Below are 25,563 nucleotides of genomic sequence, written 5' to 3'. Positions count from 1 at the left end.
CTGCCGCCCCTGGGAATATATTATAATACATGAGTTTCCCTTATGGGGATCTACATCAAATCAAATCAAACCACCAGTAGTAGCAACTAGTGTTAGCACTAACGTTTGCTTTGCCCTAGCTAGTGCATTTAGCTAAATGGAATTTAGCTAGCCAGCTAGCTAATAAGCAATAAGCATTAGTGATTAGCAGTATTTTAGGCACATGCCAGCTTCCTTAAACTAACTTGCGTTTCACCGAGAGCAAGATACACAAACTAATAATATAATAGAGAAAACTCATGGATTCATATTTAGAAGCAATGCGGAAAGCCGCATCGTTCTTGTTTTGCAATAATATGTTGAGTGCATGAATTGCTGAGGGAATAAACAGCATGGAGGAACTGTGTGCTGCCTGCTTGTGATACTTGGTGGGGGTGGGGCTTGGTGGGGGTGGGGCTTGGTGGGGGTGGGGCTTGGTGGGGTTGGGGCTTGGTGGGGGTGGAGCTTGGTGTGCGTGGCAGGTGTCATTCTGTCTTGTTTGAGAAGAGCTGAGGGAAAATATCATTACTCATTTATCATTTTTTTTTACATTTTATTTTAGTTGTACTGGTACTCCCAAAATAAAACGGGTCGCACAGCAAAATATTTTGTTGGTCGCACTTTAGAGCCCTTATTTCATACTTTCAAGTGAGAAAATGACACGTTGAAATGGAGCCGGTAATGTGTATAATCAGATGTGTCGTATTACTGCAATGTAATGGAACAATAAGCAAATACACATGGCAGTGTGAGAGAGAGAGAGACAAATGGAGCGTGCAGCCGGGATAGCGCTTACCATGAGAATTGCTTTCAACTGGTTTTGTCTGTGTTTTTGAGCCCTGGGCTCAATAGTTCAGAGAGATAAAGCGGGGTGAGTTGGGGGAGAGAGGGAAGGAAGTAAAAAGGAGATAACAAGTTAGAGAACAAAAGGTGCAGGGCATTTTCAATCCCAATGATACTGACCACTTGTGATTAGCTTCTGTTTGTCTCAGGGTAATGATGCGTGACTTATTGATGACTGCCGAAGGAGGAGGAATAATTAAAGGCACAGAGCAGTCAAAAACGTGATTTTCTGTGTTTAATACAGGATATATTTTCACACTATGAGGTTGAAATAATACTATGAAAGTGTGAAAATTACGATAATGTCCTTTTAGTGATATACTGCTTTCACGCAGGATTTACGGTATTTTTGCCAGGAAACGTGTTTGGCCAATGTTTATACGACTCCCTTACAAACAGGCCAATTTGACCACATTCTTGCCTGCATACGCCTTTTATAGCTCCTGTGCCATCATGCCGGTGACGAGTAGTAGTGGTGTGCAGATATGGGTGGGCCTCTATTTGAATAAATCAATTGAGAATAAACACCAGAAAAAATGCATCTATATTAAATGTGTTTAAGCAGGTCCTAAGAAACATAAGACTAATACAATATATTATCAGAAGAAAATAATGGCATGTTTGGAGTTTAATTAGACCTATGTTACGGTTCTGTGCAGCCATGGCTGCTCCATCCATTTGAAAGCAATAGTTAGTTATTTTGCTAATTAAACAGACAAGACACACCTACCTGATCACAGTCAACACACATATATTTTATAGTAAGTATATAATGGAATTTAACAGAATAAAATAATATGCTTCCCACACAGCAACACGGGGAAGTACGTGAAACCACTGCCACATAGAAAGGCCATCCTTTTTGGATCCATGTTTCATCTCTGTCCTATGTACACTTTGTGTACACTTTGTTTGGGAGCAGGCGTAGAGACCTATCTTCATGTGAGTCTCCTGTTCATATTTCACAACCTCTGCAGGCTTTTAGAGTTGCATAGGCTATACATGATCGAGCAAAATAATAGGCCTACTCTTGATTTAGGCTACATTATTGCATACTAAATGTTTCTGATCAGTGATATATGACCCAACTAATAGATGAGCCATACAACTTCCACTTATTTGCCCAGCCAGAAGCCATTTAACCAAATAGCCTGTACAGACAGAGATTCAGTGAAACGAAATCACATTGATTGATTATCAAACAAGTCAGCCTTTTGGTCGGGAGTAGGCCTAGGCTACTACCTAACATGGCAAAATGTTCTAAATAAACTAGTCAAGATGATCAACTAGTCAAGATCAACCAGCCAACTAGTCAAGATGATCATGAGCAGCACTCACCTTAACTTAGCTAACATTTCCCCAGCTTAATTGTAGTCTAACTAATATCCAAATGGAAATTTAGTGAAAACAGAAATCAGACATTGAATGATGTATCAAGACTAGTCGCCGCGCTTGTTTCAAAGCAGCATGGTGGCGCTGTCCCAATCAAAACTGTGCTGAAATGATCCGGTAGTGGACAACACTATGCATGGATGGAATGACTTTGGGAGTTTCACTAAGTGAAATGATCCGGTAGTGGACAACACTATGCATGGATGGAATGACTTTGGGAGTTTCACTAAGTGAAATGATCCGGTAGTGGACAACACTATGCATGGATGGAATGACTTTGGGAGTTTCACTAACTGAAATGATCCGGTAGTGGACAACACTATGCATGGATGGAATGACTTTGGGAGTTTCACTAAGTGAAATGATCCGGTAGTGGACAACACTATGCATGGATGGAATGACTTTGGGAGTTTCACTAAGTGAAATGATCCGGTAGTGGACAACACTATGCATGGATGGAATGACTTTGGGAGTTTCACTAAGTGAAATGATCCGGTAGTGGACAACACTATGCATGGATGGAATGACTTTGGGAGTTTCACTAAGTGAAATGATCCGGTAGTGGACAACACTATGCATGGATGGAATGACTTTGGGAGTTTCACTAACTGAAATGATCCGGTAGTGGACAACACTATGCATGGATGGAATGACTTTGGGAGTTTCACTAAGTGAAATGATCCGGTAGTGGACAAACACTATGCATGGATGGAATGACTTTGGGAGTTTCACTAAGTCACTATTTGATACATGCCTTCAATTGCATTAGCCTACTTTATTCCAATATTTCCGTCATTCTGTGCTATTTATTCCCTCAGTAATTATTTATGGACCCATCCAGTATTGGTTAAGGAAACAGAGCTTAGTGGTGAGCTATGCCAAGTTTAAAACGGCCAAAAGGATAGTAAAACTTGCACTACGTAGCAACCATCAAGAGTTTAACAGCATAGTACGTGCCAATGCCGACTCAGCAAGTTTCATACTAAGCCGTAAGCAGAACTTTACCGAAATGATCAAATGAAATAACATTTTATTAGTCACATGCTCTGAATACAACCTTACCGTGAAATGCTTACTTACTAGCCCCTAACCAACAATGCTGTTAAAAAAAAATACAGATAAGAATAAGAAATAAAAAGTAACAAGTAATTAAAGAGCAGCAGTAAAATAACAATAGCGAGACTGTATACAGGGGGGTACCGGTGCACAGTCAATGTGCCGAGGCACCGGTTAGTTGAGGTAATATGTACATGAAGGTAAAGTTATTAAAGTGACTATGCATAGATGATAACAACTGAGAGTAGCAGCGGTGTAAAAGGGGGGGGGGACAATGAAAATAGTCTGGGTAGTCATTTGATTAGATGTTCAGGGGTCTTATGGCTTGGGGGAAAAAGCTGTTTAGAAGCCTCTTGGACCTAGACTTGGCGCTCCAGTACCGCTTGCCGTGTGGTAGGTTGTTTGGAGGAAATAAACGTTTATGCTTTCATACTGGCAATACCTTTCAGATATGAAGAAAAGGCTAAAAAAAAGTTTGACGATATGGTAAAGTTAGTGAAAAAACATCTTAGTGTGAAAGGGATATAAGAGATGGAAATTTGAGCCTGTTTAGGTGGGATGGAGTTTTGGGTTGCCTGGTGACATCAATTAGTTAATAGGCCAATAAGAAAGAGAGTTCCAAACCTCTTTGCCAATAACAGCTAGTTTTCAGTTTTCACCAACTCACTCAGACCAATCCCAGACAGTTCTAGCAACATTTTTGCTTGAGAAAATGCTCTCTGCTAAAGAAGCCATTTTTTGTAAACATTTTTTTGCAATTTTAACTGAAAACACAACATAATCCCTACCAAATCCAAAACATTATATCAAATGTTATCGTATTTTAACGCTGTTGTTTATTTTTCCTCCTCAGGATCACTTTTTGCCACCTCCCCTTCCAGAGTAAATGGCTTTACGTGGGCACAGAGCGTGGCAACACACACATCGTCAACATCGAGTCCTTCGTTCTGTCTGGATACGTCATCATGTGGAACAAGGCCATAGAATTGTGAGTTGAATCATCTAACATACACAAATTTTCAATAGTCAATGATAACCTAATGATGACGACTACTGTAGGATGACGTTGAGTTGAGAGCTGTTATGAAGTTCTTGTTGTGTGGGTGATAATATTCTGAGGATTGTTGTAATGATGATGACCATAATGATGATAATGTTCTATTCTATTTAATACTGAGTTCACGGCAGTGACAATGGTCTTGTTGGGTGGATGATAATATAATGATCATGATGATGATGATGATGATGATGATGACAGTGACTAGCCAGGCAATTCAGGCCACAGAAGGCCTGGTATTTAGTTAGTTGAAGCCATAGACCTATATTTACAGAGTTGCGCCAACTTTTCTTATGTTGAAAATGGTTCTGATTCCAGAAATTCAGTTACATAGCATTGTTTGAATATTCCCTGTGTAATGCTAATGGGGGTGCTAACATGGGTGCCATATCATTTTGTAGTGTAAATACATCATAATGCAGAAACCTCAATGTCCCAAGTAACTCTCGAAATACATTTGAAGTCGGAAGTTTACATACACCTTAGCCAAATACATTTAAACTCAGTTTTTCCACAATTCCTGACCTTTAATCCAAGTAAAAATCCCCTGTCTTAGGTCAGTTAGGATCACCACTTTATTTTAAGAATGTGAAATGTCTGAATAATGGTAGAGAGAATGATTTATTTCACCTTTTATTTATTTCATCACATTCCCAGGGGGTCAGAAGTTCACATACACTCAATGAGTATTTGGTAGCATTGCCTTTAAATTGTTTATCTTGGGTCAAACATTTCGGGTAGCCTTCCACAAGCTTCCCACAATATGTTGGGTGAATTGTTGCCAATTCCTCCTGACAGAGCTGGTGTAACTGAGTCAGGTTTGTAGGCCTCCTTGCCCGCACAAACTTTTTCAGTTCTGCCCACAAATGTTCTATAGGATTGAGGTCAGCGCTTACCTTGACTTTGTTGTCCTTAAGCCATTTTGCCACAACTTTGGAAGTATGCTTGGGGTCATTGTCCGTATGGAAGACCCATTTGCGACCAAGCTTTAACTTTCTACTGATGTCTTGAGATGTTGCTTCAATATATCCACATAATTTTCCTTTCTCGTGATGTCATCTATGATGGCGTTCTTCAGGTTGCAAGCCTCCCACCTTTCTCCTCCATCTATGATGGCGTTCTTCGGCTTGCAAGCCTCCCCCTTTCTCCTCCAAACATGACAATGGTCATTATGTCCAAACAGTTCTATTTTTGTTTCATCAGACCAGAGGACATTTCTCCAAAAATATGATCTTTCTCCCCATGTGCAGTTGCAACCATAGTCTGGCTTTTTTATGGTGGTTTTGGAGCAGTGACTTCTTCCTTGCTGAGGGGCCTTTCAGGTTATGTCGATGTAGGACTCGTTTTACTGTGGATATAGATACTTTTGTACCTGTTCCTATAACAAATTCACAAGGTCCTTTGCTGTTGTTCTGTGATTGATTTGCAATTTTCGCAACGAAGTATGTTCATCTCTAGGAGACAGAACGCGTCTTCTTCCTGAGCAGTATGACGACTGCGTGGTCCCATGGTGTTTATACTTGCGTACTATTGTTCCTACAGACAAACGTGGTACCTTCATGCGTTTGGAAATTGCTCCCAAGGATGAACCAGACTTGTGGAGGTTTCTTCTGAGTTCTTGGCTGTTTTTTTTCTGGAATTTTCCAAACTGTTTAAAGGCATAGTCAACTTAGTGTATGTAAACTTCTGACCCACTGGAATTGTGATACAGTTAAATATAAGTGAAATAATCTGTCTTTAAACAACTGTTGGAAAAAGTACTTGTGTCATGCGCAAAGTAGATGTCCTAAACGAATTGCCAAAACAATCGTTTGTTAATATAAGCCTTGCTGTCTGCCTGTTCTACCTCAGAAGCAATGTGTCACTTTTTTATTTTGATCTCTGAAGTGCCATACATAGAGTGAACGGAGCCCAGATGAGACGAGACAGTCAAAAAACAAGTACTGTATCAACGTCATGATCATAGACATAAACCAAATGACAATAGAAAAAAGCTAAAGCAAACAAAAATGTACACTGGGTTAGCTATCTAAGAGGGTTAGCTATCTAACTGGGTTAGCTATCTAGCAAGTGACAAGAACGTTATTCAGGCTGCACAGCAGATTTTGTTTAGAACTGTGGACCAGTCCTTTTGCATAGCAACTTTTCAAAAATAATTGAAGACCAGGTTGCATCTGTAGCAATATGATCAAAAGCGCTAACAACCAGATTTTTATCCGGACTATGTCATCTGATGGAAGAATGAAATTGTATGAACTGACATATCAAAATAACTTTTTAATGGAAATATGAAATTCATTGTTATTTTAATATGTTGGTAAAAATTGTATGAAGGCAATAAGTCACGCGAGGCAGTGCTGTGTCCGCTATCGCGTCGGGCCGAACAACGGCATTTATCTGTGACTGTATTCTCTTGCGCCTTATTGCTTAAGTAGTATACACGAGTGGTTCTGTATGGCTCAGTCAGTATAGCGGGACACTTGCAATGCCAAGGGTCATGGGTTTGTTTCCCGCTGGGGCCATACTTACATAAAATGTATGCACACATGACTGTAAGTCGCTTTAGATAAAAGCATCTGATAAATGTATTATTATAAGTGACATATCCAGACAGAGCCTTCAGACACCTAGTCCAATGAGTCTCTTCCCTGTCACACACAGGAAGTCTGTTCTGTAGGCTTCATTCACCTATGCTTTGTCCCTCGGGTGTTAGTCTGACATGCCCTCCACTGTAGTGTCAATCACGCTTCACTCTAGTCCCATCCACCGAGGCGGCTTTGTGCCTTGACTTGACAGTGTTAGCCAAAGTAGGCAGACTGGATTTCAATAGGTGGGCCGGGCCGTCTGTCAGTCGCTCCAATGGCAGGCTCAGGAGTCTACCACTGGGTGGGAGCTAACCAAACATATATCCGAATCCTCCTGCTTAATTGGAATGTATGTTAATTATTCCAATTATTACCACTGGGTGGGAGCTAACCAAACATATATCCGAATCCTCCTGCTTAATTGGAATGTATGTTAATTATTCCAATTATTATTAATTATTATTATTATTATTATTGTCCAGAAAACGCATAGCCCCTCGTTGATTATCCCTCACATGGTCGTCAGCAGTTGTTGACGTTGGTATCATTAATATGACCTTTGAGTCGTTTAGCGGACAGTCTTATCCAGAGTGACTAGGGTTGAGTGCCTCACTCAACGCCTAGTAAGCTCGAGATTTGAACCAGCGACCTTTCGGTTACTGGCCCAACACTAGCCCTTGTTCTATCCTAAAGCCTCTTGCACTTCCACGTCAACTCATTTGTCAACTAACCCTAGCTGAAGGTTTGGCAAACTAACTTTGCTCACTTACACCATGCCAGTGTTAGATGATGCTCATGCAATAACTACGTCTACTTTTAACATGCGTTAAGTGGGTTTTAAAGAGTAGTTCAATAAAAGTTTAACAATAATGTTTCGTCCTCATCAATGTGTTTAAACAGAGCCAATGAAGCCTGTATTGTCTGACTGTGTTGAACTGCTTTCCACTCAGTATGTATGAAGATGAGTCTCTCACACACACACACACACACACAGACACCCACACCAACCCACGCACGCACGCACACTGTGCTCCTTCACAGGGAAAGCATCAAGCATGCCTCTAATGGAAATGAACTGCAGAGGGGAAGGAATGAGGTTTGTTTTGTCCCTCTCCGTCATGCTCGAGGAGGACGGAGGTAGGTGAGGAGCTAATGTGTTTGTGTGTGTGTGTGTGTGTGTGTATGTGTGTGTATGTGCGAGTGTTAACGTGTGTGTGTTTCCATATGCATATGGTGGAACTAAATATAACTTTGCTCAAGTATTAAATTGGAACAGCAAAAACCATATCCCAATGTTTATTTTCATGACATTTACCATATGCACTTTCAGGCTTAAAGGCCCAGTGCAGTCAAAAATGCGATCCCCTGTGGGTTTAAAAAAATATATATATTTCCACACTATGAGGTGTAGGAGCTGTTTGAAAAGCACCTGAAATCTCAATCTGTTTTGTTAGGAGGGAGTTTTGGCCTAGCTGGTGACATCATCAGGCGATAAATTAGTTAATCGACCAATAAGAAAGAGAGTTCCAAAACTCACCAATAACAGCAAGTTTTTATTTTCCCCCTCCTGACTCAGACCACTCCCAGACTGTCCCAGCAAAATTCTTGCTTGAGAAATGACTATTTGCTAAGAAGCCATGTTTTTTTTACCATTTTAATTGGAAACAATCACAGAGAAATGTATCAGGGATCAAGGTAAGAACCAAATGCAGACTGTCGAATTAACACAATTTATTTTAGCAGCGGGGGCAGGCAACGACAAGTCAAGGCAGGCAGGGGTCGAGAATCCAGAGTATAGGGGAACAGACACAGGACGGCAGGCGGGCTCAGAGACAGACACAGTAGTCGGGCAGGCGGGCTCAGAGACAGGACAGGCAAGGGTCAAAACCAGGGGGGGGCAAGAAAAAGAGAGACTGGGGAAAAGCTGAAAAACGGTGGTTGACTTGACAAACAGGACGAAATGGACAAACAGAGAACACAGGTATAAATACACAGGGGATAATGGTGAAGATGGGCGACACCTGGAGCTGGGTGGAGACAATCACAAGGACAGGTGAAACAGATCAGGGCGTGACAGAAACGATTTAATATTAAGATTAAAGCGACTGCTTTGGACCTTTTGAATTGAGGTGGAGGATGTTATTATACAGATTTTCAGCTCAACACACACACACACGCTAAGACACACATCACTTATTTAAAGTGGAGCTTCTCTGAGCAGGACTCTTTTTCCTAAAAGCCCGTACCAAAACACTCATTACATGATGTGTGTATCTCCCCGCCCTCCTGAGTATTGACTGAGAAGTGAGGCACTTGTGATCCAAAATGAATTTGCTTTTCCATTATCAGAAGTGGGAGACATGGCAAGTACACTACATCCATCTCGATAGAGCTGCATTGCTGGCAGGAAGAGGATGTATCGGACACATAAACATCACACTAGCATGCTGGCTGATTCCCCCAATGGGTTGCAAAGACAATATACCCAATTCATTCTGGCTCCTTGGAAGCAATCAATCACTCACAACTATTATCTCTCTCTCTCTCTCTCTCTCTTACTCTCTCTCTCTCTCTCTCTCTCTCTCTCTCTCTCTCTCTCTCTCTCTCTCTCTCTCTCTCTCTCTCTCTCTGTCTCTCTCTCTCTGTCTCTCTCTCTCTCTCTCTCTCTCTCTCTCCCCTCCCCAATAAGGGCTAATTTAAAGTAAGTGCCAGCTGTCCTTTATTCACAGCTCCCAGGATGGGGCCAGAACCCCCTACTACCCATAATGCTCTAGTCTGGGTCTTTTCCTACGAGGCTTTAGATGTAGTGTCTGTGTAATAAAACCAGGGAAAGAAAAGCACAGCCTCAAATCAAAGAAGAAAGCGGGAAGCCTGATGGGAACATAGCTTCGTTAGGAAGACACAGGGGCTCCTACCTCACTCCTCATTGTATTTCACAAGACAAAAATGTCTACCGTGTTGTATGAAAAAGGAACACAAGAAGACAAAGACTTGGCAAAGACGCTTTGGCGTGAGGAAAAGATAAAAAGACGGATCAGCTATTCAAATATGAGTCATATTGATGTCAGATTGTTATTTCAGAACGTTTACTGTTCTGTACATAGCTCCTTGTGCGAGCATTCAGTCTTTGATTTCCTATACCTTTGAATGACTGCAGTAATGGCTTGTGTGTTTCCTTAATGAGCCCATTATTTTCTAATTAGGCCTGAGTTTATCAGTCTAATGCAATCTCACTGGTTAACGCCTGCCGGTTTTGGCAGCAGCCTAAATTGAGACAGAAATCCCTGAGGGGCGGAACCCAGGCACACGTCTGATAACAAGAGACACATGCTACGTTTCCTCCCTCCTCTCTCTCTCTCTTCTTCCCACCACCTCCTCCTCCCTCCACGTCCTCTTGCATGTCAGTCTTTTCACTAGTCAATCTAGTGAGGCACAAGAGGAGTAAAGCCTGACACCTAACAGGAAATGAGTGGAGAAGAACACATGCTTACCGCAGCAAATAAAAAAACATTTTGGTATCTTGTCTGCTGAAGTCGCTGTGCAGAGATACACATAAAAATACTTGCACACAACAGAAGTGATGTGTGTGTGTGTGTGTGTGTGTGTGTGTGTGTGTGTGTCATGATTGTACTCAACTTGGCTGGCTGGTTGGCTGGCTGGGGGACCAGAGGCTGTTGGGAAATTAGTTTGTCACCACCAACCAGGCTTTTCTCCAGAGAGAGAGAGAGAAAGAGGAGAGAGTCCTTTGGGAGAATCTCAATTTGCATACACCTCGCGTCCTCTCTCCTAACCTCCTTCTCAAAACCCATTGGATCAGAAATCCAGAGATCGCTCCCTTCTGACCTTCTCCTCTAATGGGTTTTGAGAAGGAAGTGAGGAGAGAGGGGCCAAGGAGTATGCAATTGGGATTCTCCCCTTCTGCGTCGAACAGATCGAGGACTGTCGTTACTGCAGGGCCAGCAAATATTGACACAGGAGCGCCTAGTCCCAAAGCCCTGAGCCTCGTTCACCCAGCTCTGTTTCCTCCACATTTCATGTTGATGTTAATGCAACTTACCATCTATCCTCATCAGCTATAATACTATAGGCCATCCGGTGAATAGAGATCATGTGGAGTAAAGCACTTCCCAAATTTCTCTCTGCTTAGTTGCTATCAAAATATCTCATACAGATGTGTAAGTGGTATGAATACTTGGTAGAACTGCAGAATAGATTCTAGCTACCATCTGAATGTACACATAGTCCTGTATTGGTGTGTATTCAGTAAGAAATAGATATTCTACTGAAAATATTACATAAATACAAAATGTCCATTATGCCTGACTGAAGCTAAGGAACAGCATACACAGTACCAGTCAAAAGTTTGGACACACCTACTCATTCAAAGGTGTTTCTTTATTTTTACTATTTTCTAAATTGTAGAATAATAGTGAAGACATCAACACTATGAAATAACACATATGGAATCATGTAGTAACCAAAAAAAGAGTTAAACAAATCAAAATATATTTTATATTTTGCATTCTTCAAAGTAGCCACCCTTTGCCTTGATGACAGCTTTGCACACCTTTGGCATTCTCTCAACCAGCTTCACCTGGAATAATTTTCCAACGGTCTTGAAGGAGTTCCCACATATGCTGAGCACTTGCTGGCTGCTTTTCCTTCACTCTGCGGTCCAACTCATCCCAAACCATCTCAACTGGGTTGAGGTTAGGTGATTGTGGAGGCCAGGTTATCTAATGCAAAACTCCATCGCTCTCCTTCTTGGTCAAATATCCATTACACAGCCTGGAGGTGTGTTGGGTCATTGTCCTGTTGAAAAACAGATGATAGTCCCACTAAGTGCAAACCAGATGTAATGACACATCGCTGCAGAATGCTATGGTAGCCATTCTGGGTAAGTGAGCCTTCAATTATAAATAAATCAGTGTCACCAGCAAGGCATGCCCACACCATCACACCTCCTCCTCCATGCTTCACGGTGGGAACCACACATGCAGAGATCCTCCGTTCACTTACTATGTGTCTCACAAAGACACATCGGTTGGAACCAACAATCTCAAATTTGGACTCATCAGACAAAAGAACAGATTTCCACCAGTCTAATGTCCATTTCTCATGTTTCTTGGCCCAAGCAAGTCTCTTCTTCTTATTGGTGTCCTTTCGTAGTGGTTTCTTTGCAGCAATTAGACTATGAAGGCCTGACTCACGCAGTCTTCTCTGAGAAGTTGATGTTGAGATGTGTCTATTACTTTAAGCATTTATTTGGGCTGCAATCTGAGGTGCAGTTAACGCTAATGAACGTATCCTCTGCAGCAGAGGTAACTCTGGGTCTTCCTTTCCTGTGGCGGTCCTCATGAGAGCCAGTTTTGTCATAGCACTTGATGGTTTTTGCAACTGCACTTGAAGAAACTTTCAAAGTTCTTGAAATGTTCCATATTGACTGACCTTCGTGTCTTAAAGTAATGATTTGTCGTTTTTGCTTATTTGAGCAGTTCTTGCCATAATATGGACTTGGTCTTTTACCAAATACGGCTATCTTCTGTATACCACCTCCACCTTGTCACAACTGATCTGATTGGCTCAAACACATTAAGAAGGAAATAAATTATTCAAATTAACTTTTAACAAGGCACACCTGGTAAAACCTCTCTGGAATATGTGGGCCACCTGGCCAAGGGAAAATGCAGAGCGCCAAATTCAAATAAAGTACTATAAAAATCTAACTTTCATTAAATCACACATGCAAGATAGAAAATTACAGCCACACTTGTGAATCCAGCCAACATGTCAGATTTCAAAAAGGCTTTTCGGTGAAAGCAAACGATTCTATTGTCTGAGGATAGCACCATAGTAAACAAAGAGAGAAAAGCATATTTCAACCCTGCAGGCGCGACACAAAATGCAGAAATAAAAATATAATTCATGCCTTACCTTTGACGAGCTTCTTTTGTTGGCACTCCAATATGTCCCATGAACATCACAAATGGTCCTTTTGTTCGATTAATTTTGTCGATATATATCCAAAATGTCCATTTATTTGGCGAGTTTGACCCAGAAAAACACAGGTTCCAACAGGTTCCTACTTTTGTAATACAACTTTAGGTATTTTAGGTATTTTAGGTATTGAGTGACCTCAAAAAGAAAATCTGAAAGGTTTGTCCTCTGGGTTTCGCCTGCTAAATAAGTTCTGTTATACTCACAGACACGATTCAAACAGTTTTAGAAACGTCAGAGTGTTTTCTATCCAAGCTACTAATAATATGCATATCTTATCTTCTGGGGATGAGTAGCGGGCAGTTGAATCTGGGCATGAATTTCATCCAGACTTGAAAATACTGCCCCCTGTCACCAAGAAGTTAATTGAAATGCAATCCAGGTGATTACCTCATGAAGCTGGTTGAGAGGATGCCAAGAGTGTGCAAAGCTGTCATCAAGGCAAAAGGTGGTTACTTTGAAGAATCTCAAATATAAAATAGATTTTGATTTGTTTAACACTTTTTTTTTGGCTACTAAATGACTCCATTCATTATTGTTATTTCATAGTTTTAATGTCTTTTCTACTATTATAAAATGTTGAAAATAGTAAAAATTAAGAAAAACCCTTGAATGAGTAGGTGTGTCCAAACGTTTGACTGGTACTGTACCTTGTGCAGGTTTTTCTTTCTGTACTTTCTGTCATCTTGCCCTATCTATTTCAGGTGTGTCACGTCGGCCTTTTAATTTTGTCATCACAGAACATGCCCACCCCCACTCACACACATACCACAAAGAGAGGGAAAATGACTAATGCAACCTACAGCATTTTATAATTGTCTCTTTTGTCTGGTGTCTTTCAGGAGCAATACGTTTCTAATCCTGCACTAAAGAAATGATTCACACCCTCAGCAGGCTGAGGAACAGAAAATACCCTAATCCTTTGTGAGCCCTGAAGAAATAATGATTTTCATTATCTTTTCCTATTCATTGTCAGACAAAGCGTGCTCATCTGAAAAACAAGCATTAAAAAAAAAATTGTCATTTCACCTGAGCTCTCATGGTTGGATATTCTCTGGGGGATTCTCAATCGCAGACTCCTTGCGTCCTCTCTTCTATCTCCTCGCCTCCTTCTCAAAGCCCATTGAATGAGAAACCCAAAAGTCCCTCAGATCTGACCTTCTCCTCCAAAGGGTTCTGAGAAGGAGGCGAGGAGAGGGGATTATGTAATTGAGATTCTCTCATTGTGTATGTGTACTCTGTGACAAGAGAATTGTGGGTATTGGTTGAATAATTAATGTCTCAGCGTAGACGGTCGAGGCCCTTTTCAGACGGGGTGGAATCTTCTCGACAGGATGTAGATATTTCCCCTTCTGGTAGCTCCTCGTCATCCCATCCCGCCGTTACCATGCCGACCAAGAAAAGCCAACCTAAACCTGCCGGCAGCTTCTACAAAGGCTTGCAGCGTATGTATGTGTGTGTGTGTGTGTGTGAATGAGCATGCGTGTGTGTGCAAGCTGGCAGAGTGATGAGTCGGCGAAAAGGAGGACACTCGGACAGATTGGTGTGGTGACCTCTCCCTCAGGGGAGCCACGTTTTTACCATGAGATCCAAACCCAACACAGACAAATCTAAGGGTGTTAAAACTGTTGGAAATGATCTCCAGATAGAGAACCTGGGCGTTTTCCTTTGAGACTCAGTCTGGTGTACTCCCGCAGAACCTCTTTCAAGGATTATCATGAACGAATTCAGGTTCAGAGAACTTTAGTTTCCTCAATGAGGCAATTCATTTTGCAGCAACACAATACCTATATGGTGAAATCAAACAAACACCAACCGATAGCAAAGGGTATTTAAAAGTGAAGGAGGCTGAGGAAGTGCCATTTCATAAAAATGTAAAAGGGGTATAGAGATGTGAAGCCTAAAAGAATCAGCAGAAATAACACGTACTAATGTCTTTGTGATGAATTGAGAACATGTGTTTTTGTTAATGGCTTATAATAGATGAGCTCACCAGCCGACAACAACAAACCCACTGGGTTCTGGCGTTGCCATGGCTCCCTGGGACCTGCCAGAGCACAAGGTGTCTGTGTGTTTCCCGACAGCGGTGGTAATTTGTGGCCAGTCTCCTCTGATTGGGTTTGCCTGCCTCTCTTTGTCTGAAGTCGGCAGCTGTAAGGCTGTGATTCTGCCCAGGCTAGCGTAGCGTGGTGATAGCCGGGGTCAGGCCAGTCCAAGTCTCTCTCTGTCTGTCTGGCTGTTGTGTGAAGTGTTTACATTGCACTGTTTTAATGAAATGTTGCCGCTCCAGACGCTGAACCCTGAGTAGCCAATGAAGCAACTCTATGCAGTTCATACCCTGTAAAGCTGTAAGGACTCCGAGTCCCTTTGTTCTCTCAAGTCAATTCAACACAACCTTTACTTTGCAAATATCAACATGGTGAAAGCGCATTTCAATCTCACTTTCCTTCACCTAGACCGCGGTTTATGAACCAATAATTTGTCCGACAAAAGAATACAACCATGAACCTAATGTGATTTATCATCTTTATTCTACTCTATTCTATTCTATTCTATTCAAAGAGACACTGACCAGGTTGCTGGCGATATGCTGTCGAGCGAATTTGTTCTTAATCGATCTGCCTGGTAAAATAAAATATCTTAAACCATGCCAGAGATGTCATTGCCTCAGAGTCCTTCTACTCAGGAACGACCACCATCCAGGGCACTGTTGTTGCCAAGAAACAAAAGATCAGGGTTCAGGAGGACATAAACATTTTAACTGGAGTATGCTGGCACAGTCAACTGCCACTGTGCATTGTATAAGTAAGTAAGCAAGTAGCCTTGCACTGGCCTTGGCTTGTGCGAGCCGGAACGCCTCATAAGAGTAAGAGCCTATCTCCTGTTTCTGTAGTGTGAGGCAGATTCATGTACGAGTACACCGCCTGGACAGGTCTCTAGTCTATCGCAGGGCTTGTGCATTGTATGGTGAGGTTTAATAGTGAACGTCTGGTCGATTCTGGTGCTGGGCGCTGAAGGCCACTGGTCACTAAGACATTCTGCGGGTGCTCTGTGGGTCTGGAGCGTCTATCTCTTTGGTAACAGCAGATGCAGGAAGTAGATTCAGGTTAACTGGATGGCAGCCAGTCACACGCTCCCTTGACTATCATTCTGAAACATCTGCACTCATGCTCATAACCTGATAAGCCCTCTCTCTCTCCTCCTCTTGTTCACAGAGCAACTAAAGCACATCCAGGGCCCGTGGTCCATCTGAGTGACAGCCCGAAGGATGAAGGCAAGGTGAGTAGGTGGAACAATAATACATCAAAAACGGCTTGCCTCCTCTTTCTCTCCTCTAGCAGGAACTCTGGTACACATGCTGCTACATGTTGTTAGACGTGTTCTTTTAAATACAGGACTATGACCCAAAATGGCTCCCGAACAAGTTGCTAACGCTCTCAGCATCACGGCTGGCCTTTGGGTCATTGCTTGCCCTCTAGTACTGGCTGTCCTCCTTGTCATCATCTTTCAGTGGGGACAGACTGTGTGTGTGTGTGTGTGTGTGTGTGTGTGTGTGTGTGTGTGTGTGTGTGTGTGTGTGTGTGTGTGTGTGTGTGTAAGCAACGCAGAGGGGTTTGGGTCATGAAGCGGTCGCGCCTGCTAAGATGATGGTCGGGGTTGCGGGGCGGGTTGCCGGCGGCGCGGAGGCATTAGGGGGAATCGATTTGCCATGCAAGACCTGCTGGCACTCGATGTGCGTGGGCTGTTGGTGTGAAAAAAGTCTAAGATGCTGTCAGGAAAATAACAACACTTTAGCAAGAGAGAGAGAGAGAGAGAGAGGAGAGAGAGAGAGAGAGAGAAAAATGAGGGAAAATGCAGAGCGAGAGAGCCAAACCACACGAACAACAACATTGGAGACTTTATGGAACAAAAAGCCTTCACTATCTCATCCTGCAATATCCAAGGCCTGAGGTGATCTGCATTTGGCCTAAAGAGCAGGAACCTGGACATCACCAAAGAAATACAGACATTGTCATCCCACAAGAAACTGGTTGCCCTCTAGGTTACAGAGAGCTGGTAGTCCCATCCACCAAACTACCAGGTGTGAAACAGGGAAGGGACTCAGGGGGTATGCTAATTTGGTATAGAGTAGACCTAACTCACTCTATTAAATTAATCAAAACAGGAACATTTTACATTTGGCTAGAAATTCAAAAGGAAATTATCTTTAACAGAGAAAAATGTCCCCCTGAGTGCTACCTATATCCCCCCCACTAGAATCCCCAGACTTTAATGAAGACAGCTTCTCCATCCAGCTTCTCCATATCAATCATTTTCAGGCCCAGGGACATGTACTAGTCTGTGGTGACCTAAATGCCAGAACTGGACAGGAACCTGACACTCTCAGCACACAGGGGGACAAACACCTGCCTGGAGTGAATGACAGCATTTCCTCCCCCATATGCCCCCCTAGGCACAACTACGACAACATAACCAACAAAAACGGGTAACAACTCCTGCAGCTCTGTCGCACGCTGGGTATGTACATAGTCAAAGGTAATTTTCAAGGGAAGTCCTATGGTAGGCACACCTATAGCTCATCTCTTGACAGGAGTACTGTAGACTACTTTATCACTGACCTCAACCCAGAGTCTCTCAGAGCGTTCACAGTCAGCCCACTGACACCCCTATCAGATCACAGCAAAATTGCAATCTACTTGAACAGAGCCATACTCAGTCATGAGGCATCAAAGCCAAAGGAACTGAGTAATATTAAGAAATGCTATAGGTGGAAGGAATGTAGTGTGGAAACCTAACAAAAAACGATGAACTATTAGGCAACAACAAATTCTATCCCTTTTAGACAACTTCCTGGACTAACGTTCCACTGTAATAGTGAAGGTGTAAACTTGGTAGTAGAAAACCTAAACAGTATATTTGACTTCTCAGCTTCCCTATCAAATCTAAAAATTTCAAGCAGAAAACCGAAGAAAATCATTATCATTAACAGCAGACCCGTTCTGGAAATACAATTTAAAATATACTTTTTACCAAATTACCGTACGACAGACCACGTGTTCACCCTGCACACCCTAATTGACAAACAAACAAACCAAAGCAAAGGCAAAGTCTTCTCATGCATTTGTTTGTTTTCAAAAATGCCTTTGACTCAATTTGGCATGAGGGTCTGCTATACAAATTGATGTAAAGTAGTGTTGGGGGAAAAATGTGCAACATTATAAAATTTATGTACACAAACAAAAAAGTGTGCGGTTAAAATTGGCAAAAAACACACAATCATTTCTTTCCACAGGACCGTGGGGTGAGACAGGAATACAGCTTAAACGCCACCCTCTTTAACATATCTATCAACGAATTGGCGATAGCACTAGAACAGTCTGCAGCACCTGGCCTCACCCAACTACAATCTGAAGTCAAATGTCTACTCTTTGCTGATGATCTAGTGCTTCTGTCACACACTAAGGAGGGCCTACTGCAGCACCTAGATCTTCTGCACAGATTATGTCAGACCTGGGCCCTGACAGTAAATCTCAGTAAGACAAACATAATGGTGTTTGGAAAAAGGTCCAGTTGCCAAGACCACAAACACAAATTTCATCTAGACACCGTTGCCCTAGAGCACACAAAAAACTATACATACCTCAGCCCAAACATCAGCGCCACAGGTAACTTCCACAGAGCTGTGAACGAGCTGAGAGACAAGGAAATAAGGGCCTTTTATTCCATCAAAAGGAACAGAAAATGTTGACATACCAATTAGGATCTGGCAAAAAAATACTTGAATCAGTTAAAGAACCCATTGCCCTTTTATGGTTGCGAGTACTGGATTTCGCTCACCAACCAAGAGTTCACAAAATGGGACAAAACACCAAATTGAGACTGCATACAGAACTCTGCAAAAAATATCCTCAGTGTACAACATAAAACACCAAATAATGCATGCAGAGCAGAATTAGGCTTATACCCGCTAATTATCAAAATCCAGAAAAAAGACGTTAAATTCTACAACCACCTAAAAGGAAGTGATTCCTAAACCTTCCATAACAAAGCCATCAACTACAGAAAGATGAACCTGGATAAGAGTCCCCTAAGCAAGCTGGTCCTGGGGCTCTGTTCACAAACACGAACAGACCCCACAGAGCCCCAGGACAGCAGCACAATTAGACCTAACCAAATCATGAGAAAAATCTATTAAAATTACTTGACACATTGGAAAGAATTAACAAAAAAATGGCGCAAACTAGAATTCTATTTGGCCCTAAACAGAGAGTACACAGTGGCAGAATACCTGACCACTGTGACTGACCCAAACTTAAGGAAAGCTTTGACTATGTACAGACTCAGTGAGAATAACCTTTCTATTGAGAAAGGCCGCTGTAGGCAGACCAGGCTCTCAGTAGAAGCCATGCTGCCCACAAAATGAGGTGGAAACTGAGCTGCACTTCCTAACCTCCTGCCAAATGTATGACCATATTAGAGACATATATTTTCCTCGTATTACACAGATCCACAAATAATTTGAAAACAAACCCAATTTTTATGAACTCCCATATCTACCGGGTGAAATACCACCGTGTGCCATCACAGCAGCAAGATTTGTGACCTGTTACCACAAGAAAAGGGCAACCAGTGAAGAACAAACACCATTGTAAATACAACCCATATTTATGTTTACTTATTTTCCTTTTTTACTTTAACTATTTGCACATCGTTAGAGAGAGAGAAGGAAAAATACAGAGAGAAGGAAAAAGACAGAGAGAAGGAAAAAGACAGAGAGAATGAAAGACAGAGAGAGAAGGAAAAAGACAGAGAGAAGGAAAAAGACAGAGAGAGAAGGAAAAAGACAGAGAGAAGGAAAAAGACAGAGAGAAGGAAAAAGACAGAGAGAGAAGGAAAAAGACAGAGAGAAGGAAAAAGACAGATAGAAGGAAAAAGACAGAGATAGAAGGAAAAATACAGAGAGAAGGAAAAAGACAGAGAGAAGGAAAAAGACAGAGAGAGAAGGAAAAAGACAGAGAGAGAAGGAAAAAGACAGAGAGAGAAGGAAAAAGACAGAGAGAGACCTTCTGTTTGTGAAGATGACTCATATGCGATATGAAGTATATTTCTTGCTTGGATTTATAGCCGAGAGCATATCAGACTCTTTCTGCCTCCCAAAGCACTTATAAATGTGTGCATTCTGCCACCGAGAGGTTTGACGTTTCATGTGATTGTTTCTCTGAAGGTGTGGGTGTGTATGTCAGAACCAGTTAATGTCATGAAGGCAGGTAAAGGGAGCAAGACATGGTAAAGGCAATAAGGTGGGTATGATAGAGGCAGTGGTAGTGATGGTGTACAGTTAAGGTCAGAAGTTTACATACACCTTAGCCAAATACATTTAAACTCAGTTTTTTACAATTCCTGACATTTAATCCGAGTAAAAATCCCCTGTCTTAGGTCAGTTAGGATCACCACTTTATTTTAAGAATGTGAAATGTCAGAATAATAGTAGAGAGAATAATTTATTTCAGCTTTTATTTCTTTCATCATATTCCCAGTGGGTCAGAAGTTCACATACACTCAATTAGTATTTGGTAGCATTGCCTTTAAATAGTTTAACTTGGGTCAAACGTTTCGGGTAGGCTTCCACAAGCTTCCCACAATAAGTTGGGTGAATTTAGGCCCATTCCTCCTGACAGAGCTGGTGTAACTGAGTCAGGTTTGTAAGGCCTCCTTGCTCACACAAGGTTTTTCAGTTCTGCCCACAAATGTTCTACAGGATTGAGGTCAGGGCTTTGTGATGGCCACTCCAATACCTTGACTTTGTTGTTCTTAAGGCATTTTTCCACAACTTTGGAAGTATGCTTAGGATCATTGTCCATTTGGAAGACCCATATGTGACCAAGCTTTAACTTCCTGACTGATGTCTTGAGATGTTGCTTTAATATATCCACGTAATTTTCCTCCCTCATGATGCCATCTATTTTGTGAAATGCACCAGTCCCTCCTGCATCAAAGCACCCCAACACATAATGATGCCACCCCCGTGCTTCACTGTTGGGAAGGTGTTCTTCGGCTTGCAAGCCTCCCCCTTTTTCCTCCTAACATAATGATGGTCATTATGGCCAAACTGTTCTATTTTTGTTTCATCAGACCAGAGGACATTTCTCCAAAAAGTATGATCTTTGTCCCCATGTGCAGTTACAAACGGTACTCTGGCTTTTTTATGGCGGTTTTGGAGCAGTGGCTTCTTCCTTGCTGAGCGGCCTTTCAGGTTATGTCGATATAGGACTTGTTTCACTGTGGATAGAGATACTTTTGTACCTGTTTGCTCCAGCATCTTCACAAGATTCACTTTTGCTGTTGTTCTGGGATTGATTTGCACTTTTCGCACCAAAGTACATTCATCTCTAGGAGACGGAACGTGTCTCCATCCTGAGTGGTATGACGGCTGAGTGGTCCCATGGTGTTTATACTTGCGTACTATTATTTGTACAGATGAACGTGGTACCTTCAGGCGTTTGGAAATTGCTCCCAAGGATGAACCAGACTTGTGGAGGTCTACAAGTTTTTTTCTGAGGTCTTGGCTGATTTCTTTTGATTTTCACATGATGTCAAGCAAAGAGGCACTGAGTTTGAAGGAAGGCCTTGAAATACATCCACAGGTACACCTCCAATTGACTCAAATTGTGTCAATTAGCCTGTCAGAAGCATCTAATGCCATGACATCATTTTCTGGAATTTTCCAAGCTGTTTAAAGGCACAGTCAGCTTAGTGTATGTGAACTTCTGACCCACTGGAATTATGATACAGTGAATTATAAGTTAAATAATCTGTCTGTAAACAATTGTTGGAAAAAGTACATGCACAAAGTAGATGTCCTAACTATAGTTTGTTAATAACAAGACATTTGTGGAGTGGTTGAAAAACAAATTTTAATGAATCCAACATAAGTGTATGTAAACTTCCGACTTCAACTGTATGTTGCCTACCCACAGTATGTTCACTGGTGTCCCCTGTGAGGAGGAGGTAACCTTTTTCAGCAGTATCAAACTACTTTCTGGAGCAAATCAAGGTGATGTATGTGCTGAGATAGAAAGACTGGCCGTTTTGGGTGAATTGGCAGTAACGCAGTGTTATGTGGTAGGAATTGAGGCAGGTATGCATGTGAACGCGGGCGCGTGTGTGTGTGTGTGTGCGTGCGTGTGGCCCATGAGTGGCAGAGTGAAGACAGGCTGTTTTCCACCCCACCTGCTCTCCATTCCACAGTGTGTGATCTGTGCTTTCACAGTGTCTCCTCTCCTCCCTACAGGGACCTGTCTCCTCCTCCCCTCCCCAGAGGATCCCCTCCTTTAAATACTCCTCTCTTCCAGGCTGCGTCACCTCTTCTGCTCTGTCTGTCTCACTGTGTGACACTGCCATTACCCTCCGCGCCACTCTCTTAAGGTGTACTTAGTGGGGTGTGTGTGCATCTTTGTGCATCCTACTTTTTTACTCTGGTTGTGTGTATTCGTCATTCCGTGCGTGGGTCTGTGTTGTCTATCTCTCTCTCTCATCCTGGGGGTGTGTATATTTTCATCTCTGTGGGTGTGTAAGTAGACTTCTGTATTTTCTCTGCAGGGTTAATAATACATACTATTTACAACGTACTGTTTAGTGAAAATGCAGTAAGCAAAGAATATCGGCACACTCGGTCACCTCGTCTAAGCCGCAAATTGCGTTGATTCCCGCCGTTCCTTCATTTCGCCGTGGCGTGTCCCCTCGGCTAATTATCAGCTGTTGTCAGACCGACGTGGGCCTGGAAAGATGACTTTCCTCCTCAGTAGTATGCCGTGAATTCTCCTGTATAAAAAGCCCAAATGAATGTGACATCTTGTTTATTAACTTATTATGACATTTAATTTTTTCACATACCCAAAATACCTAATATGTTGAACGCTAGTACGGGTATTTGGACACGACCAGCGTCTTGGCATATCCCTGTGAACCTCGTGTATGTGCTGTTTCACATTAATCAAAAACTGCAGAGCCAGTGGATTTTAGATTTTTTGCTGACAAAGGCCACTCTTCTTCTCCCCCTCTCTCTCTATATATATATGCCCATATCCCATCCTCTCCTAAACCCTTCAGACGTCTCCCAGTCCTCCTCCCCAAAAAGTAAATCCTCTATAAATCACACACAGGGATAAGAGCTAGCCGGAGAGAGACAGGCAGAGGGAGCAGATTGGTTGTGTGCTGAGTGGAACACTCATGGTGAAGATCATCCCTTCCAATCCTTCTAATCACATCTCCCACAGGGAGAGAACCACGGCCACTGGAGCTACAAGCCAGAGGCCACTACGTCTGAAAAGTTTCTGTTTACTGAGACAAGTTCAAGTCTATAAGACTCTTATTTCAATGTTCAATGATTTGATCCTGTCTTCCCTCTCTCGAATTCTCTCCCTGTTCTTTATCCTCCTCCCTCTATTTGTCTCCCCTCCCTCTACCTGTCTTCCCTCCCTCTACCTGTCTTCCCTCCCTCTACCTGTCTTCCCCCTCTACCTGTCTTCCCCCCTCTACCTGTCTTCCCTCCCTCTACCTGTTTTCCCTCCCTCTACCTGTCTTCCCTCCCTCTACCTGTCTTCCCTCCCTCTACCTGTCTTCCCTCCCTCTACCTGTCTTCCCTCTCTCTACCTGTCTTCCCTCCCTCTACCTGTCTTCCCTCCCTCTACCTGTCTTCCCTCTCTCTACCTGTCTTCCCTCTCTCTACCTGTCTCCCCCCTCTCTACCTGTCTTCCCTCCCTCTACCTGTTTTCCCTCTCTCTACCTGTCTTCCCTCTCTCTACCTGTCTTCCCACCCTCTATTTGTCTTCCCTCCCTCTACCTGTCTTCCCTCCCTCTACCTGTCTTCCCACCCTCTATTTGTCTTCCCTCCCTCTACCTGTCGTCCCCCCTCTACCTGTCTTCCCTCCCTCAACCTGTCTTCCCCCCTCTACCTGTCTTCCCCCTTTCTACCTGTCTTCGCTCCCTCTACCTGTCTTCGCTCCCTCTACCTGTCTCCTCCCCTCTACCTGTCTCCCCTCCCTCTACCTGTCTCCCCTCCCTCTACCTGTCTCCTCCCCTCTACCTGTCTCCCCTCCCTCTACCTGTCTTCCCTCCCTCTACCTGTCTCCCCTCCCTCTACCTGTCTCCCCTCCCTCTACCTGTCTCCCCTCCCTCTACCTGTCTCCCCTCTCTCTACCTGTCTTCCCCCTTCTACCTGTCTCCTCTCCCTCTACCTGTCTCCCCTCTCTCTACCTGTCTTCCCCCTTCTACCTGTCTCCCCTCCCTCTACCTGTCTCCCTTCCCTCTACCTGTCTCCCCTCCCTCTACCTGTCTCCCCTCCCTCTACCTGTCTCCCCTCTCTCTACCTGTCTTCCCCCTTCTACCTGTCTCCCCTCCCTCTACCTGTCTCCCTTCCCTCTACCTGTCTCCCCTCCCTCTACCTGTCTCCCCTCCCTCTACCTGTCTCCCCACCCTCTACCTGTCTCCCTCTACCTGTCTCCCCTCCCTCTACCTGTCTTCCCCCTCTACCTTTCTCCCCACCCTCTACCTGTCTTCCCCCCTCTACCTGTCTTCCCCCCTCTACCTGTCTCCCCTCCCTCTCCCTGTCTTCCTTCCTTATACCTGTCTCCCCTCCCTTCTACCTATCTCCCCTCCCTCTACCTGTATCCCCTCCCTCTACCTGTCTTCCCCCCTCTACCTCCTCCACAGTTGCTGATAGGGTTTGAGAGTGGAACAGTAGTCCAATGGGACCTCCGAGCCAAGAAGGTTGACTTCAGAATCTACTACGATGAGGCGAGTACTATCTTTCATTCTCTCTCTCTATCTCTCCATCCCACTAGCAGACAGCTGAACAAGTGATTTCACCCACATGGACTGTCTGATGTAAGGTTTACAAAGACCGTGTGGGAGCTTCTTTTACATGGATGCTTTCTTAGGGTTCATTAAGAGTCCCGTAAAAGTGTGTTTACGTAAGGTCACACAATCAGGGATGACGTAAGGGCCCTATCTGATTAAACATTGACAGTGTACATGATTTGTAACCTATATGCCCCTACTCGCCCTTCAGGCATCAGTTAAACCTCTACCTTCCTCCCCTTATTTCTAAAGAGGTGTCATTAGAACAGGTCTGTCAGTCTTAATTACCCAGTGTGATGCATGATGGATGCCCGTCTCCGGTGCCTCCACGTTGCTAGGGCCTCACCATCGTAGACGATTTAGAACATGACAAGGGGAGAGGCATCGCCATGGCAGCCTAGACAAAAGCCGAGCGCGCGTAGGACAAAAGGAGCTCTCACTCTGCCATGATTCATTAAGGAAGGCTCTTTGTGTGACGCTCCCGACGCGAGCCCGGGAGAAGAGAGGAACGGGAGGATAAATAGCAGCGCTCCAGATATCACACAGCGCTCCAGATATCACACAGCGCTCCAGATATCACACAGCTCTCGGCTCGGAGCCGATGCTCATCACAGAAGAGGCCGATGCATTGGAGCGGCTTCAGATTTTACAACACTCCCTCTTTATATATATATATATATACACCGTATATCTATCACTCACTCGCCGGGAATAAAAAGCAAACCCCATTACAAAGGCTGGTAGAGGAGCTCTCTG

General features: G+C 43.2%; 1 protein-coding gene across 10 annotated transcripts in view; it reads left to right on the top strand.

The window, feature by feature from the left end:
* stxbp5l (syntaxin binding protein 5-like) overlaps positions 1-25,563 on the top strand; it is a 235,034-nt gene that overhangs the window by 151,754 nt on the left and 57,717 nt on the right. For all 10 annotated transcript variants that reach the window (XM_036958794.1, XM_036958792.1, XM_036958790.1 and 7 more), the window contains exons 5-7: positions 4,163-4,297; positions 16,164-16,227; positions 24,661-24,744. In XM_036958794.1, coding sequence (XP_036814689.1) covers positions 4,163-4,297; positions 16,164-16,227; positions 24,661-24,744 — 283 coding nt within the window. The remainder of the gene's footprint in view (positions 1-4,162; positions 4,298-16,163; positions 16,228-24,660; positions 24,745-25,563) is intronic.

This window comes from Oncorhynchus mykiss, chromosome 22 (assembly GCF_013265735.2).
Source record: "Oncorhynchus mykiss isolate Arlee chromosome 22, USDA_OmykA_1.1, whole genome shotgun sequence".
NCBI lineage: Eukaryota > Metazoa > Chordata > Actinopteri > Salmoniformes > Salmonidae > Oncorhynchus > Oncorhynchus mykiss.
The sequence above is the reverse complement of the archived record's forward strand: the minus strand, read 5'-3'. Positions and strand labels throughout refer to the sequence as shown.